The following is an 18,630-nucleotide window of genomic DNA, read 5'->3' as shown; positions in this document are numbered from 1 at the left end:
ATTACGGAAGAGTCTGATTATTAAAGATACTTTCACAGTGTAAAGTAGTTTTATAAAGTGCATACATTTATCTAAGTAAAATTTTTTATATACATGTATATATCGACAATAATAAATTTAAATACAGTAATTGTTTTGAGAAGAAAAAAGCTTGTAAGTCCTTTTTGAAAGTTCTTTCCTGCTATTGGAAAATAATTATTAATATTACCTATGATAATATCAAAATAATGTCGATTATATTATGAATATAATATGTTTTGCTTTGTTTTTCGGATACTCTCTACTTGCTTCTTTATTGTTTAGAAGAAAAAACTGTGATTCAAGATAAATATTAAACAAGGTAATGCTTGCGCGAACAATATTAAAGTGCAGTATGTACGTAAAGTTTGATGTGATGCATTTTTTAAAATAGATTTTTGAAAAATATTTTTTAAGATATATGTATATATTTTTTTTTTACATAAATAATCACAAAATTTTACACCAATATACCACTATTATACAAACAGTAATAATTCATGCAATTAGAAACAAAAGTTTTATATGTGCATATATATATATATATATTGTATATATGTATATACACAATGGAATAACATATTTTAAATACCGACCTAAATAATTTGTGAATTTTCATATACGTAATAGTATAAATATAAATATATTATTTTTAATATATTTAAAAACCTTATAAGTACAAATGTAATACAGTGGTGAAAAATCACAAAAAATCATGTTTTTTAAATAAAACTATATATATATCCAATGTTTGTGTCTAATATTAATCTTCTTCAAACTACTTTCTTATTTTTATATTCACGTGCATTTAGGAAAAAATAGAAGTTTACCTTTTTCTTATTACATAGAATACATCACAGTGACATAAGACAGTGCACTATTTAAGAGCTAGAAAAATTCATCATTGCACATATATTAGCAGAATTCTATTGTTTTTCTGTTTTTTACTTTCTGTTTTGCTACTTACCATGGTAAAATTTTCTATTTTTCCCTCTAATATAAAACCAATTTTTAAGTTAAACTCTTTGCCAGTTTTTTGCATTAAAAATAAAATTAGCTTTTGCGATGATATAGGCATTAAGTACCACGATGTACCGTATCTAAAAATTTATATAAAAATTAATATGTAAATAATGATCATGTACAAGTTTTATGTAAGTTTTATATAAAAGAATATTTTTCGGGACAAATTAATTTTCAAAAAGTTATTTTTATGGAATGTGAATTGACGCTTTACTTAACATGTATCATTCTTAAGTTAGAATTGTAATATTTTCTATTCATTTTTCGCGATATAGAAATAAAAAAATTAACTTCTAACAAAAAAATTTTTACTTAAGATTAAGAGTTCAACAAATTTTTACCTTGAAAAATTAGGCTTACAAATCTGTTGTACTCTCTTAAAATATTTATTTTTTCTATCTATTTTATATGATACTACCTAAACACAAACACTTACACCAGTCTAAAAATCTCGTTATTGTAATCTATAACCTTCTGTCCAATATAATTTGCCACAAATAAGTAAGCTAGGTGGGCGACAGTACCAAAAAAAGATATTGTTGCGTCTTCCATGTTCTTTGATACAGTTATTGCTTCAAGAAACTGTTATATCAGAAAGCATAATTTACAGAATTTAGAATAGAGGAAATTTAAAATAATTTACACAAACTTATTTCTCTAACGATATCATTAAATAAATTATGTATACCTACTGCAAATATATTGATGCTCAACGATAATATTCCAACGATAGCTAAGATGCAATATGGAATATTAAATGTTGATACAAAAAGATTGGAGAACCTTTAAAACAATGAAAAAATTATATACATATATACATATATATATATATATATATATATATATATATATATATAAAAAGATGATTATTATTATTATAAGAGAAATTATATTGTACAATTGGTAAATAAAAAACAAGAAATAAAAGAAGAAAAAGTTAAACGTCTTTAAAATGTAAGTTATTATAAATTTAATTAATTTAGTTTATTATATTTATGTTTTTTTTGTTCGACGATATCAAAGTTAAAAACACTTTTTTGAGAAAAAATATTTTTAAAAAAGTATTTAAAAAGTTAATAAAAAAAAAAAAAAACATGTAATGTAAATACTAACTCCATAGCTCTACGATGTGCAATTACAGCGAAAGTTATGTTCTGGCAAATTGCGCGTTCCTTCGTGAGACTTGATGTGCGCAATACGCTAGCCTCAATGGAATGTTTTACTCGATGACTGCAAATATTTCTAAGTTTAATTCATGATCGAATCACCGATATAAATCGATCATCACCTGGCAATTTTAAACATCCCGAAAGAATGAAAGGTAAATATTATCAACTGCATTGACGTGGTTATCATCATTAACCCACATAGTAATATGATTACGAATTCGTGCAGCGCTTTGATGTAGACATATTTATCTTCGTCTATGATAAAATATTCCACCGTAACGAAAATTTTGAATGGTCGAGGTTCATCCAATGGCATAACAATGTCAAAGATAATAGGATAAAATTGAAAAAAGGTTAATGTGGTTGCTACAAAACTGGCATACACTGTAAGACGTGTGAATACATAAGACAAATGTTTATGAACATAATAAATATAAATTATGTGAATGTTCCAGCAAAACAACTTCGTTTTCATAAGAGATTTCATAAGATTATACACTTTGTATCAATACACACTACTACATATTCCATAATTTGGATTTTTTAAATATTTGTGAAAAGTGCATTTTTATATTATAAAATCTATGATTTTTATGTAACAAATATATTTTATTTTCACAATAAGAGGAAGAAAAAAATATTACTTTTTTTTAATATAATATAAATCAAAGAGTATCATAGATCATGAAATAAATATCAATACACATCTTTTAAACATCATTCGTACATTACTGAAATATACTTTCTTGACACATAACATATATAGAAAAATAAATATAGAACGGTATTAAAACATCAACATTTTCTTACAGAATAAAAGGGTAGTATAATATTTGCCATAATGAGCATACTTCTGTATAATTTCGCTTTCAAGCTTATCTCGCAGTATCATCCAATCTTTTTGAATTTGAAAATGCAGATTCTTTATCTGTGATTTAAATGTTTATTGGCTTACTTAACGTGTTGGATATAGATTCGGAAATAAAACCTGTTGTTCAGACAAACTTACACTTCTTGATTTTAAAATAAAGAAGCAATATTTTATTGCAACTATTATAGAACTAAAAGCGACCGACATAGTTCTAGTGAAGAGAGCCATATCGGATCTCGATGTAATGAAAACTGACAACTGAAAGTAATAAATATAAAGTGATGGTATTAATTATAATAAAATTATATCGCATTGTTGCTGTTGTGAATAGGCAATCTCAATATGTTGACTATTATATTTTCATTCGTTTGCAAGATTACTAAACTTAGAAAATAATTTCTGAAGAGCATCTTAAGATGTTAACAAGAAGCTATATATCATTTCGATCATTATTATTAAAATTCAATTTTATATATATACCTGCAGGAAAATGAATGTTACAACTGAGATAATGATTAGCACTCGTTGCAATAGTACAAGTCGCGATCTATCAAAGGGCCAGATACCTAATACTTTAAGAAGAAATTTAGTTATTATAGTATAGTAATGTTCTTCGATTATACACATGTTGCATCAAAGACAAACTCAAAGTATCAATGCACAGTGTGTAACTGTGCAGCGCAGTGTTCATTCATATACCTTCCCCTACCATATCTATTCTTTTCAATTATCTAGAAATACAGCAAATGATAGAACGTATTTTTGATAAATAACTGATATTTGCTACAATGCCTATGGGTAACTAAAATTATTATATTTCGAAAGAAAAATAATGGACAGATCGATATTTCTCGAATGCTATAGCACATTATTAGGGAGGGAGCGTAAATTATCTAAATTGATGTGTAAAATTTCTATCCACTCGCCTGCGAGAGAATATTACTCTATATTATACTATTACGTTCTCTACTTTTGTCGCGTATGCGCAGTAGTGAGTACAAATATCGAATGATACATCATCAGTCTTCTTTCGAATGTTAGGTTGATTGTACGTTGATACGTATCTATTGACGAAATAATAAACGTGACATGCTAATTGTAAGTTTAACAAGTTTCCACATTTCTTATCATAGTATTTCTATGGTTTCAGTTAATTTGAACATAGACATTACAAACTTTTTTCAAAATTTCAGATTGACTTAAATATTGCATAAATTAATAAAAGAAGTGAAATATAAGAAATAGTTAAAGGAGAGAAATAATAAAAAATAATATAATGAAAAAGATATAAATGAATTACATAATTATATATTAACTCATTACATTTCATGGGCTACACATCACGTACAATAATGCTATCTATGTCATGTATTTTTTTAAATACTTTAGAATAGTTTTAGAAGACTATCACTTTATATAATTTTTTTTTAGTAGTTTATTCGTGTTTTCGTTGAAATAAACTAATTTAATGTTTCATCATCGATATCATAATAGGCAATAAGAAATTCAAACTTTAGATTCATTCGCTATATTCAAATTGTATTATTACACTCGACTAAACATCTATTTTTCTCTTTAGGGGAATTATTTGGTCATTAATGTTGCACTTAAATGTTTGGACAAAAATAGTAAACGTTTATATCCGTGTACATACACATGTATACATTATATAGGTATAGATATACACATACGCATGCGCGTATATATATAATATGCGAGTATATGTATGTGTACTGAACGTATGTACATATATATTCGGTACACGTTGTACAGAGTGTCCTAAAATCATCGTACATCTTTTTAAGCACGGATTCTCTGGTCAATTTGGAGACGATTTTTCTTCAGTGAAATGTCAAGAGAGTTTATAAGTTTTTACAAATTTCTAATTTTTGCCATTATACATATATCTTTGCATCTAAGCCTTAAATTAAAATTTTATTAAATCCTGATATTAGCTAAAGAATGTAATTATGTTAATCTTTTAACTCTACAAAGTTTAAAAAACCTTTCTTTTTCAATTGCTTGAAAATTAATGTTTGTATACTATCGCTGAGAAAAAATCATCTTCAAATTAGACAAAGAATTCTAAAACCATCGTACATCTTTAAAAGAATATTTAGAAACTTTATAATGCATATATGTCGCATGATTATTTAATTCGATAAATTACTCGATTATTTATTACTGATAATTTTTCCTTGTTGCCATGTTACTTTCGCGTATACATTACCATAAAATAGGATACTGCAGCATTCGTAAGCTAAAAGCAGCATAGTAAATTGATTGTTAAATCCAAATTAAAGTTCGACTTTAGTGTTAAAGAAGTTTTAATTTTACCGAAGCGAACCCTTGTAAGGATACTATATATAAGCCGCCGAATATTAAAGTGATGTTTACATTTCCTTTTTGCATTATAAATAATAATAATTTCTGCGTATGCAATGGTGCTGTATACCACAATCCATTATAACTGCAATTTTTAAAAATGATAGATTTAAATAATACCAGTTGTAAATAGACAAAAAGTTAATCGTGACATTTCGAAATAATTTAACGTTTTTTCATAAAATTAATAAATACACGTGTAAAAGTATCACAATAATAACACAATCGATTTAAATCGAATATAAGCGATAAGTAACATTGTCTGTACGACAAGTTATAATATTAAATACGAAGGTTATTTAGAAATCTTTGGTAGGTTTGCAAAACAAAACAGGAAAAATATTTTATCGTACACAAAAGTTATATATATATATATATATAAAATATTTTTCGTCATCCAAATTGAAGCACTTGTCGTCGCATGGCACAAGCTTTTGTACGTCCTTATCAAAGTACGATGCCGCCAAATTGGAATCTGTCAACTTTTAGCTTTGCTCATCAGCTCCTCATTTTCTTCAAATCCTAGGCATACTTTCATGTGATAATGAATGATAGATAGTCACTCCCATTGCACTATTCCAGATATTCTTATGGAAGTTTTTCGATCAAAAGCTTGTGCCGCGCTATAACAAGTGCCTTATTTAAATGATGATTGTGTTGAAAAATAATGTATGTATTAAGTAACTTTCGTGTATAATTAAATGTTTCCCCAATTTCACATTGCATTTTGCGAGCCTACCATACGTCGATATAACCTTCGTATAATTCTAAAAGTACATTGTATTAGACATGATACACTCACATTGCTTTGAACAATTCCACTCCATGATCTGTTACTTTTTGTCCGGCGTAATTAATAATAAACATATAACTTAAATGTAGGGAAATGAGTAAAACGATTATACACATATCTTCAGTGTTATTGTTTATTAATGTTACCTGTTGAAAAACTACGAAATATATTTAAAAATTAAAAAGAATGGGATAGAAAGACATTACACTTACTTGAAAAAGATTGATACTTAATGAACTTACGCCAACAATAATCAGAATGGCGAATAATATCGTAAAATTAGATGAAATAAGTCCGGCAAACCTTTAACGAGGAACTTGATTGGGATTGTGATATTATCAATATAAATGTGTTTGTGACATATGTTTCGTTACAATAACTATTATTGCTCTAATACGAATAACAAATATAAGTGTAATTTAACCGACAATAGCTGCTTGAAATTTTACATGTCATAAAAATATCATAATGTTAAACTTACTTATGTTTTTGAAAGAAATATTATAAATAAGCAAATATCTATAATATACATTTAATTTTTGAGTGTGCTTGATAAATTAAATTTTAATCGATTTGTGGTTTAAGTTTCATTTAATTTGTAGACATATCGAAGAAAATTAGTAGTACAGAAATGGACAATAAAGTTAAGGTTTTAGAAACAATCACTGCTTTAAAAAATAGAAAAACTAGATATAAAAAGACTGTGCAACAAAAATGTAAAAATATACTGACTCAACTGCCCTTCGATGAATAAGCACCGCATATATAATCTTTTGGTAATACACATACTGTCTCCCAAAAATAGGAATCATAAACGCATTTTTCTCGATAATATTCTCTATTCGATGACTGTATTAATTTATTTAAATATATATTTATTATACTTATATTTCCCATTTAAAAGACAAATTATTTAAAAAATAAACGCACTTACCTTGCGATTTTAAATAGCGCACATGCGTGCCATATATATATTACAATTGTTGTAAGCGTACTATACAGCGTGGTAAATGCTATGAAAACTGCTAATGCCTCGTGTAACAATATAATATAAATATATTTTTCTTGGTTGATAAAATATTCTGCGATCACAATAATTCGGAAAGGCCGTGATTCATTCAGTGGTAATATAACGTCAAGGAGTAATGGTAGAAATTGAATTATCGCAAGAAAAAACACGAAAAAGAAACCAATCACTGAAAAATGTTAAATTTAATTTTAATCCAATTATAATAAATGAGGTAGAAAAGTATTTTAGATGCATTCCCTGTCTTCAACTTGAATATGATATCCCCATTAAAGTAAAAATAATTAGTAAAATCAATCTTTATAATAGTATACATTTTATAACAGAATATATTTTATAATCTTACATATTGAAACTATTGAAGAAAATTTTATCTCGTTAGCGTATTTTTCTATAATGTCAATTTCTATTTTATCTTTCAATAATCTCCAATCATCCCGCATTCGTTCCAGCATATTCTTCACCTATTCATTCCATATTCCCCTTTATCAATGGTAAGAATGTAAAGAATGTAATTAATTTTAGAAAAGTTACAAAGAAACAAATTTGAATAAACGATCTGTCCTATTGAACTTACACTATCTGCTTGAATGACAAAAAGACAATACTTTATGGTAACGAAAAGAACAGGAAAGACAATCGAAAGAATCTTCAGGAGAAAGTAGATATTGTATTGCATTGTAACAAATACCAACAACTGAGAAATAATAATATCTTTAAGACTGATTGCAGTCTACTATATAAGATATATATGATTGTAAATTATTTTTACTTATTACCGAAATCATTTATATATAGCAGAATTTATTTTAAATATATTATAAAGATAAGATAAATAATTCAAGCTAAAACTCGTACATAAAAGATCTTTATAAATTTATGTGCAATAAAATTATTATTTATATGTAACAAATTAGCATGTATATTAGCAAATCGAAAAAATAAAGAAAGATATGTTTATCGCAATGAGTATAATTAAGATACACTTCAAATATAACAAAAGATGACACTCCCCTCCCCCCACACACACATATATATATATACATATACACATATATATATATATATATATATACCTGGACAAGGATAAATGATAAAAGAAGACCGGCAAACAGCGCTTTATGTATTCGTGTGAAATTTGATTGCTGATAAGGCCATAAACCAAGCATCTTGAGAAATACTCGATTGATTTTGTAACAGTGTTCTGGTGAAGCGTGCATTTTACACGATAACTGCGATATAACTGTGAGGCGAACTTTTGAATTCTCGAATTATTTCTCTCGACATTATCGTCAATTTCTAACGATCAATATTTTCGCGCGCCGGTAGTTATTGTAAAGACTTATTTTCCGACAATTGAATAATGCATTCATGATATAAACGAAAGTGAATTAGTTCAAATTACCTCAATTTGTGAGAGCAATATTTTTTTAGACATATTCTTGCGCAAACGCAGTTATGACCATTTTTATCACACTATAGGAAGAACTTTCAGTATCTCTAAGTGCATCATAGGAAGCATTACTTACTTATAACAATTGGTAGATCTATACAGCATCGAATTGATTATATTTAAAAAATATACAGAATTACGATATATATTTATTCGCCATTACATATGTATATAATCTATATAATCTTTTATATCTTTATTGTACATTTTTTAAATGGAATCAAACAAAAATGCTGATAGCAAACTTTTCATGCAATGGTAAATGAGTTCGTGTTCAACCAAACCTAACCAAGTATGTATATGTAAATTAAAATAAATGTTTAAAAAAGATTTTATCATTACCACAAAGTGTATAGTATACGATTCAGTATAGACATAATTTACGTAAAGTATAAAATATAATATGTTGACGCAACAAAATCTAAATTTATTTTGTTTAATACAAAAATTAAAATAAAATTTTTTTTCTTTAATATATATTTTATATTGTCAGGCATATCAATGAGCATTATTTATGTAGTTATACTAGATAATTTCTTGGAAAAAGATACTTCTTTTTTATTTAATTTTCATCTTTACTTATAATTAAATTAGACAAATAGATACAAAACTTCCCTCCGATAGTAATTAGTTTTACTCGATGGTTATATTTGAACTGCTGCAAAACTGCCTCATTAAGAGATAATATTGGTCTAGATTTTACGCATATGCATGGTGACACGTATGCCTTATGATATATCAAATTATATGTAAAAATTTTTCTTATTCATTAAACAAAAATTACTCAAATTTAATTACAAAATAAATTTACTGCATTAACATGCATAAATTTAATTCCTATTGTTTCAATTAACGAAATAATGAATAAAAATAAATAAATGAACATAATAAATTTGACCAGAGTTCTTATTTATTTTTAATTCAATATTTGCATTTATAATTAGCTAGGATAATGTGTGTAAATATAAAAAATTAAATTAAAAGAAATATATGTTTCATAAAAAATTATTAAAATAATATAATCAATTATTATAATTTAACTTTGTTGTGTCAAAATTCTTAATTGAAAATTCATCCATGACTAAAATAAACCGTTTCGAAGTTTAATTATATCAATATGTTAATCTTAACCTCTATTAGATTTCAATGTCTTTGAAAATTTGATTACTTATTAATATTGTTTTGAAAATGAATAACAATCTATCAAAAATGAAAGAATATAGATTATATAATATACTAAATTCCAGAAATTAGTAATATATACATATATTATAAATAAATAAATAAATAAATAAATATATATATATATATATATATATATATATATATTTAGTTTTATTGCTTATTATTATGTTATTTAATTTTAGTGCTTATATATATTATTTTATGTTATTTTTATTATGTAATGTAAGACTCTATGTGACCAATAATTTACACTTACTTGAAAAAGATTGATGCTTAAAGAGCTGATGCCTACAATAATTAAAATGCCGAATAATAGCGCAAAATTAGATGTAATAAGTTTGACAAACCTTTAACGAAGAACTAAATTTTGGAACTATGATATCATCAATATAAATGTGCTTTGTCATATGCATTAAGTAAATAAACTATTATATTATATATATATTATGCTTCTTTACTAGTAATGTGCATACAATTGTAATTTAATCGATAATAACTGTCTAAAATTTTACATTTTACAAAATTATGTATTATTAAATTTGTGTTTTTAAGAAGAAATTATAAATCATACATTATATAAATGTTATAAATAATCAAGTATATATGATACATTTAGTTCTTGATTATATTATCAATTAAATCGATTTGTGGTTTGGATTTCTCATTAAATTTATAAATATATGGAAAAGATATAATTGGTAGTACAAAAATGAATGATAAAGAAAAGATTTTAGAATAACTCACTACTTCCAAAAAAAGAATATGATAGAAAAGAATGTGTAAAAACGTACTAACTCGAGTGTCCTTCGATGAATAAGAATCGCGTACACAATCTTTTGATGAAACAAAGATTGTCTTTCAAAAATAGACGTTGCTAACGCACTATTCCTGATAGCATTCTCTATTCGATAACTATATTAAAAAAATTTATTTAATTATATATTTATTTATTTAGTTATATCTTAATTATATTTAATATACAAGTGCATTCAAAAAGTTATAGCAAACTTTTCATGTAGTGGTAAATGAGTTTGTGTCTAACCAAGTATGTATATGCAAATTAAAATAAAGGTTTAAAAAATGTTTTCCCACCGTCACAAAGTGTACCACAATAAGATAAATAAAGGTATGATGGCCATACGGAAAAATGGGTCACAGACTGTAATTTTTCTAATAATCGCTACATAATGCGATTTTTTAATCGATATTTATAATATCGATTATCTTTGATAACGACTAAAAAACCGCATTATATAGCGCTTATTAGAAAATATAACCTATGGCCGGCTGTGTGAACTTGACACCTGACTTTAAAAAAACAATTATTTTTTGAACGGAAAATGATAGCATTTTGTTCGTAGTTAATTGTAGTAACAATAATTTCGTTTGTAGTAGACAAATAATGAATTATACTTTCTAGTTTGTTATTGTCCCGTAGAATGAATCACTATAAAGTAGGATATTGCCGCATTAATTAGCTGGAAAAAAAATTAACATAAAATTGCATTATTCAAATCCATATTAATTATACTTTATTTTTAAAGAAATTATTAATTTTACCTTATAGAAACCTTCTAAGGAAATAGTAAACAATCTGCCGATTCTTATGTCGATGTTTATCGTTCCTTTTTGCATTATAAATAACAACATTTTTTGCGTGTGCAATGGTGTTGCATACCACAATCCATTATAACTGCAATTTTTAAAATGATAGATTTAAATAGAACCAGTTACAGATTGCTAAAAAAGTTACTTGCAACATTTTTTTGATGTAATATAATGTTAAATTAATAGTTACACGTGTGTAAAAGTATCTACAGTCAGTTTAAATCGAACGTAAGTAATACGTCTGTACAAATATATTAACGTCATAGTAAATATATAATTACAAAAGTATTTTGTAAGACATGATACACACTCACATTGCTTTGAACAATTCCGTTCCATGATTTGTTACTTTTTGTCCGCCGTAATTAATAATAAATACGTAACTTATATGTAAGATAATTATAATAATGTTTATACATGTATCTTCAGTGATGATGTTTATTAATGTTGTTAACTATTGAAAAACTGTGGCATGTATACTTAAAGAGCAAAATTAAAAACACAGAAAAGAAGAAAGCATTACACTTACTTGAAAAAGATTGATGCTTAAAGAGCTGACGCCTACAATAATTAGAATGGCGAATAATAGCGCAAAATTAGATGAGATACATTTAATAAACCTTTAAGGAAGAACTAGATTTTAGAACTTTAATAGCATTAATATAAATGTGCTTTGTCATATGCATTCAGTAATAAACTATTATATAATACATAAATTATATTAATATAATAGCAATGTGTATGTAAATGTAATTTAATCGACAATAACTGTTTAAAATTTTATATTTTACAAAATTATGTATTGTTAAGTTTTGGAAAACAAAGTATAAATCATTTATCAAAAAAATTAAGAATAAGTATCTATAATATATATTTAAATCTTGATGCTTGATTAAATCGATATGTGATTTAAATTAAATTTATAAATATATGGAAAAGATACAAGTAATAATACAAAAATGGACGATATAAGGTTTTTAGAATGAATCACTACTTCCAAAAAAAAAAAAAAAAAAAAAAGATAAAATAGAATAGATTTGTGTAACAAAAGCGAAAAGATGTACTAACTTGACTGCCCTTCGATGAATAAGAACTGCATATACAATCTTCTGATGAAACAGAGATTGTTTTTCAAAAATAGGCATTGCTAACGCATTTTTCTTGATAGCATTCTCCATTCGATAACTATATTAATTATATTAATTATATTTATTTGATTATATTAATTTAGTTTTTAAAAATAATTTAACTATATTAATTTATTTAATTATATTTATTTATTTAAATTTAGTATAGAAGTATTCAAAAAATAATCGCACTTGCCTTGCAATTTTAAGTAGCGCACATGCATGCCACATATATGTTGCAATTGTCATAAGTGTACCATATAACACCGTCGTCGCTATTGAACATGCTAATAATTCGTGTAACAGTATAATGTAAATATATTTTTTTGGATTGACAAAATGTTCTGTCATCATCAAAACTCGAAAAGGCCGTGATTCGTTCATTGGTAATATAGTATCAAGAATTAAAGGCAATAATTGAAGTATTGTAAGAAAGAGGATGCAACAAAAACCAGCCACTAAAAAATGTGTATCTAATTTTAATCCAATTATCATAAATTATGAAAAGTGTTTTAGATGCGTTCCCTGGCTTTACTCTTAACCCAAATGAGATTTGTCACAACAATATTATAAAAAAAAATTAACAAATATAATAGTATATATTTCAAAAATATATTTTATTGCAGAATATTATTCATATTCTTACCAATTAAAATTATTGAGAAAAACTGTAGGTCGTTAGCGTATTTTTCCATAATGTTAACTTCCAATTTATCTTTCAATAATCTCCAATCATTTTGCATTTGTTCCAGCATTTTTTTCACCTGTTCACATTTCATATTCCCCTTTATAATTAGAATATAATTTATTTTATAAATATTACAAAGAAACTTTTGAATAAACACTTTGTCTTACTAAACTTACACTGCTATCTTCTTGAATGATAAAAAGGCAATACTTTACAGTGACAAAAAGAATAGGAAAAACCGTCGAAAGAATCTTAAAGAGAAGACTAGCATTGTATTGCGATGTAACGAATACCAACAACTGAGAGGAAATAACATTTTTAGGATTAATTTCATTTTGATATATAAAAAATATATATGATTATAAATTATTCTTATCTAATACCGAAACAATTTACATATAATGCCGGATCTACAATAAGTAGTAAGCTTTTTAAACCTAACCATAATAAATTAATAATCGTATACGATTATTCTTTACACATTTAACTGTGATTCAATAATTCCTTACGTATAAAAGCTTACTAACTCAATTGTAGATCCGATCTAAGGAGAAACTTGTTTTAAATATTGTATCACGATGTTATATTATGAAAGACGAAAACGATAAATTCAAGTTAAATAATATATATAAATTTATGTATCACAATTGCCATTAATACATATCTTATATATATATATATATATATATATATATATATATATATATATAAATATATATATATAAGATACATCACTATTTCAATATAATAACGAAAGCTGATTCCACTAATATATATACTTGAACAAGTATAAATGTTAAAAGAAGACCAACAAATAGTGCTTTATGCATTTGCGTGAAATATGATTGTTGATAAGGCCATAAACCAAGCGTTTTAAGAAGTACTCGATTGACTTTGTAACAACGTTTTCGTGACATATGCATTTTACACGAGAACTGCGATATAACTGTGAGACGAACCTTTGAATTCTCGAATTATTTCTCTCGACATTATCGTCAATTTCTAACGATCGATATTTTCCCACATTGGTAGTTATTGTAAAGACGCTTATATTCCGACAATTGAATAACGTATTCATGATACAAATGAAAGCAAATTAGTTCAAATTACCTTAATTTGTGAGAGTAATATTTTTTTAACACATATTTTTGCGCAAATGCAGTTATGGCTTTTTTACGATATTGAAAAAAACTTTCAGTATCTTTTAGTGCATCATAGGAAATATTATTCATTCGGACTTGGTAAATCTATTCAGTATTGATTATATTGTATATAATATATAATATACGTATAATCTTTTGTTTTTATATTTTTATCTTTTATATTTTTTAATGGCATAAAAAAATTGCTAATATAACAATTTTTATGCAGTGGTAAATGAATTCGTGTCCATTTAACAAAGTATATATATATATAAATAAATGCTTAAAAAATATTTTCACAAAGTGATAATTATAATAATATATTTATTGACGCAACAAAATCTAAATTTATTTTCTTTAAGACAAAAATAAAAGTAAAATTTTTTTTCTGTGCTATATATTTTATATTGTCAGTCATATCAATGTTTACTATGGATATAAAATATAGTACATAATTTTTTCAAAAGAGATACTTTTTTTTTACTTAATTTTTAACTTTACTTATGGCTAAACTAGATATACTCCGTAAATAGGTAGCCGATACACTTCGCTTCAATAATAATTAGTTGTACTCGATAGCAGTTATTTGAACTGCAATGATATATTAAATAATGTGTGGAAACCTATCAAAGATTATGCTGATCAAATTTAATTACCAAACAAATCTAATGCACAAGATGTAACATTTTATTTCATTCCTAGTTGTTTAAATTACTGAAATAATAAACTAAATATAGCAAGAGTTTTCATTAATATTTGCATTTACAATTACAGTTACAATGTGTGTAAAAAAAAAAAAAAATGAAATTAGAAGAACTACATGTTTCATAAAAAAGATATTGAATTGCACACTGCTTATTGAAACTAATTGTATTGTGTCCAATTATTATTTAATAGTTCATGCGTAATTAAAATAAACCCTTTCGACATTTCATTATCGATATATTGTTCTCAAAATCGATTAAATTTCCATAAATTATCTTTTTGAAGATTTGCCTATTTATTAGTATTGTTTGGAAACTTCAAGAATAAAAAATATACGTTTATATAGTACATTAAATTCTTAAAAATTGTTAAGCATATATATAATAAATTATCCTTCTCAGTTCGTTATTTTCGCGTAGAATAAATCATTATAAAGTAAGATACTGCTGCATTTACTAGCTGAAAAGACATTAAATTGCTCGTAAAACGTAATTCGAGATTATATTGTATTTAAAAAAAACTTTTAATTTTACCATGTAAAAACCTTCCAAGGAAGCAGTAAACAAGCCACCGAGTTCTACACCAAGATTCACTGATCCTTTTTGCATTATAAACAATAACAATTTCTGCGTATGCAATGGTGCTGCATACCACATTCCATTATAACTGCAATTTTTTAATGTTGTAGTAAAATAAGTTGTCAACTAGCAAAAAAGCGTGTTAAATACGTTTTTGTCACATCATTAATGTTAAAAACTAACTATATATTCGGAAGTATTCTAAAATATATACAAACAATTTGAATCAAATTCAAGAAATGGTTCTACATGAGAGAATCGATATTTGTATAACTCTAAAAATACTGTAAAATACGATACTCACGTTGCTTTAAACAGCTTTACTCCATGATCTGTTATTATTTGCCTTACGTAATTAGCGTCAAACATATAAGCCACATGAATACAGATCAAGAAAGCATATACTAATATTTCTGTGATATTATTCGTTAATGTTGCGAATTGAAGAAACTACAATAAAATGCTACTTAAAGAGATGTGTAATTAAGCTAAATAGAGAAGGAAAGATGTTGCTTACTTGAAAAAGACTTAAACTTAAAGAGGTGACGCCAACTACGATCAGAATAAGAAATGATACCGCAAATTCGGATGAAAAAAATTTAGTAATCCTTCAACAAAATGTTAAATATTAGAACTGTAACATTACTATTTTACATAGTCAAACTGCAATATATTCATTTCTTTTTATGCTTCCGTATGATAAATAAATGTGATTCTGACGTCATGTGTAATCCTGGCGGTAATTGTCTATTTTCATACTTTAAAGATATATTCTATTTTTTAAGAATCTAAATTTGTTTATCAAACACATATTTGAAAAATTACAAATCTTTAATGTACTTTAAGCTCTTAAATATATATATAAATACTATATTTTCAAAATCAATCCATCACTAGTGGATAATAAATATTACGAAATAGAGAGCAAAGTTTTATAACAGTGAAAAAATTAAAATACTGACTTAATGGCTCTTCGATGTAAAGTAACTGCATATACAATCCTCCGATAAAGGAGATACTTTCTCGTAGGACTAGGAATCATTAACATTTTCCACTCCATCGTGTTTTCTATACGATAACTGCATAAATCCATTTAGACATATTTCAATTTCACAAACAGAAATAAACATAATCAACAATACCTTGCGATATTAAGTAGCGCACATATGTGCAAGCAATACGTCAGTAATGTCGAACTGGTGCTACATAATGCGATGATTGCTACGGATACTGCTAGTATATGGTGTAACAAAATAACGTGTATATATTTTTCTTGGTTGATAAAATATTCTGAGATGAAGATAAGTCGACAGGAACGTGATTCGTTCAATGGTAATACAATATCAAAGATTAACGGTAGATATTGAAGTATTATGTAAATGATTAATGCAAAATAACACAAACCTGAGGAAAATCTAATTTATATCCGATTGTAAGTTTAATTTAGACCTAAATAATTCAAACAACGTATCGAAAATACATTCAAACATTCTGTGTCTCGTAATATAAAAGTTCCAAAAAAGTTGTAGAATGATATAATTATACATACTACATATACGTGTACATATACATATATTGATATTACTTTTATCACAAATTAAATATTTCCATATATTATATATATTAATAATTAATACAATTATTAACGATAACACTATTATTCTTACCCAATATCGCTATTGTGAGAATTCTCGCAATATAACAATATTTCTCTATAATATCAATTTCCATCTTATCGTTCAACATTTGCCAGTTCTTCCGGTTCTCCTCCAGTATTTGCTTCACCTACTTATTCCATTTTCTTTTATACCTTTCGTTATATGATTAAAATACATTTTATCATATCAATGTTACAACAATATGTTGCAAAGAGTTGCTCTTATTTTACTTACACTATCTGCTCGTATAATAAAAATGCAATATTTTATAACGCAGAAAAGAATAGGCAAGACGAGTGAGAGAATCTTGAGGAGGAGGTTCGTACTGTATTGAGTTGTAATAAATGGCAGTAACTAAGAAAAATATTTAGGAGATATAATAATAAATTATTTCTACCTATCAAAATATTTTACTCACGCTAGAATGAAGCCTTCGGCATGTGTTATTTAATTTATTAATTAAAATGTATTTAATGAATGTTATTATACTAAACATATACAATGCTCAGAAAAAGTCTGAGCACACTCTGTATTTAAAAAAAAAATTGGGCAATTTTCAGACCGCTGCAACTCGGTGAAATATCATTGTAGGCAAAGAAATTAAAAATCATTAAAAAGCATTTTAAAGCTGGAAGTTTAACGCACTATCGGTAGTATTTAAAATTTTTATTATCTTCTTAGTTCTGTGTCTTAAAAAAGTACACATTCTTTTTCTTTAACATTACATATTTTTTTAACATTCTGAACGTTGCAGCTTGTAAAACAAAAGAATTTCTCGAAAAATTTAAATCAAATTTCATAAACTACAATATTTTATTTACAAAACATTCTTTTAAAAATTTTCCTACGATTTTTTTGATTGAGTTACACGACTTTGAAATTAAATTATAAACTTTTATTAAGCACTGTATATTAAATCATTTCTACAAAAATTATAAGTGTAGGTATTGACATACCTGGGCAAGAATAAATGTCAAAAGAATACTCATAAAAAACACTTTTTGTATCTTCGCAAAATATGACTGTTGATAAGGCCATAAGCCAAGTATTGTAAGAACTATTCGATTGATATTGTTATAATATTCTTCTGTCCTATTATGCATCTTGTATAAAAGCTGCGACACAACTATTGTGTAGACCTTTGTATTCTCGTAATATTTCTTCAAAATAGCTCATGAATTTTTACGAATAAAATAATCG

General features: G+C 25.7%; 3 protein-coding genes across 7 annotated transcripts; all 3 read right to left on the bottom strand.

Moving 5' to 3' along the window:
- Positions 1-615: 615 nt before the first annotated feature.
- Positions 616-3,309, bottom strand: LOC140663731 (uncharacterized). Of its 3 annotated transcripts, XM_072888157.1 has the most exons (8): positions 3,220-3,309; positions 3,021-3,138; positions 2,330-2,594; positions 2,155-2,271; positions 1,734-1,824; positions 1,478-1,623; positions 986-1,118; positions 616-906 (listed from the first exon to the last, which is right to left on the bottom strand). In XM_072888157.1, exons 1-8 carry the CDS (start codon positions 3,307-3,309, stop codon positions 859-861), a joined length of 1,008 nt encoding a protein of 335 aa, XP_072744258.1. In that variant the 3' UTR covers positions 616-858. The 3 variants fall into 3 exon arrangements, with proteins under 3 accessions (XP_072744258.1, XP_072744257.1, XP_072744259.1); XM_072888156.1 differs by having other exon boundaries at positions 616-1,118; XM_072888158.1 differs by having other exon boundaries at positions 616-1,118; positions 2,330-2,465.
- Positions 3,310-5,225: 1,916 nt separating this feature from the next.
- On the bottom strand, positions 5,226-9,901 carry LOC140663730 (uncharacterized). The gene is made up of 8 exons (XM_072888155.1): positions 8,363-9,901; positions 7,633-7,750; positions 7,194-7,455; positions 6,992-7,108; positions 6,472-6,562; positions 6,269-6,405; positions 5,419-5,551; positions 5,226-5,341 (listed from the first exon to the last, which is right to left on the bottom strand). Exons 1-8 carry the CDS (start codon positions 8,504-8,506, stop codon positions 5,291-5,293), a joined length of 1,053 nt encoding a protein of 350 aa, XP_072744256.1. The 5' UTR covers positions 8,507-9,901; the 3' UTR covers positions 5,226-5,290.
- A 183-nt stretch (positions 9,902-10,084) lies between these two features.
- Positions 10,085-18,594, bottom strand: LOC140663719 (uncharacterized). 3 transcript variants are annotated; one of them, XM_072888126.1, is made up of 16 exons: positions 18,387-18,594; positions 17,665-17,784; positions 17,440-17,557; positions 16,915-17,176; positions 16,735-16,851; positions 16,290-16,380; positions 16,077-16,222; positions 15,728-15,860; positions 13,524-13,646; positions 13,306-13,444; positions 12,856-13,117; positions 12,601-12,717; positions 12,062-12,152; positions 11,847-11,986; positions 11,485-11,617; positions 10,085-11,402 (listed from the first exon to the last, which is right to left on the bottom strand). In XM_072888126.1, the coding sequence occupies exons 1-16, from the start codon at positions 18,531-18,533 to the stop codon at positions 11,349-11,351; spliced, it is 2,193 nt and encodes a 730-aa protein (XP_072744227.1). In that variant the 5' UTR covers positions 18,534-18,594; the 3' UTR covers positions 10,085-11,348. The 3 variants fall into 3 exon arrangements, with proteins under 3 accessions (XP_072744227.1, XP_072744225.1, XP_072744226.1); XM_072888124.1 differs by lacking the exons at positions 17,665-17,784; positions 18,387-18,594 and having other exon boundaries at positions 13,306-13,423; positions 17,440-17,627; XM_072888125.1 differs by lacking the exons at positions 17,665-17,784; positions 18,387-18,594 and having other exon boundaries at positions 13,524-13,598; positions 17,440-17,627.
- Positions 18,595-18,630: the final 36 nt, after the last annotated feature.

This window comes from Anoplolepis gracilipes, chromosome 3 (genome assembly GCF_047496725.1).
Source record: "Anoplolepis gracilipes chromosome 3, ASM4749672v1, whole genome shotgun sequence".
Taxonomy (NCBI): Eukaryota; Metazoa; Arthropoda; class Insecta; order Hymenoptera; family Formicidae; genus Anoplolepis; species Anoplolepis gracilipes.
The sequence above is the reverse complement of the archived record's forward strand: the minus strand, read 5'-3'. Positions and strand labels throughout refer to the sequence as shown.

Coding starts and splice junctions, on each gene's coding strand:
- LOC140663731 (XM_072888156.1), bottom strand. CDS start 3,309: ATGGCTCTCTTCACTAGAACTATGTCGGTCGCTTTTAGTTCTATAATA. Junction 2,272..2,329: donor GGGATGTTTAAAATTGCCAG/GTGATGATCGAT, acceptor AAATATTTGCAG/TCATCGAGTAAAACATTCCA. Junction 1,624..1,733: donor TGAGCATCAATATATTTGCA/GTAGGTATACAT, acceptor CTGATATAACAG/TTTCTTGAAGCAATAACTGT.
- LOC140663719 (XM_072888126.1), bottom strand. CDS start 18,533: ATGCATAATAGGACAGAAGAATATTATAACAATATCAATCGAATAGTT. Junction 13,445..13,523: donor TCATTCAAGAAGATAGCAGT/GTAAGTTTAGTA, acceptor CTAATTATAAAG/GGGAATATGAAATGTGAACA. Junction 11,618..11,846: donor ACGGAATTGTTCAAAGCAAT/GTGAGTGTGTAT, acceptor TAAAAATTGCAG/TTATAATGGATTGTGGTATG.
- LOC140663730 (XM_072888155.1), bottom strand. CDS start 8,506: ATGCACGCTTCACCAGAACACTGTTACAAAATCAATCGAGTATTTCTC. Junction 7,109..7,193: donor GCGCTATTTAAAATCGCAAG/GTAAGTGCGTTT, acceptor AAATTAATACAG/TCATCGAATAGAGAATATTA. Junction 5,342..5,418: donor CCTTACAAGGGTTCGCTTCG/GTAAAATTAAAA, acceptor TGCTGCTTTTAG/CTTACGAATGCTGCAGTATC.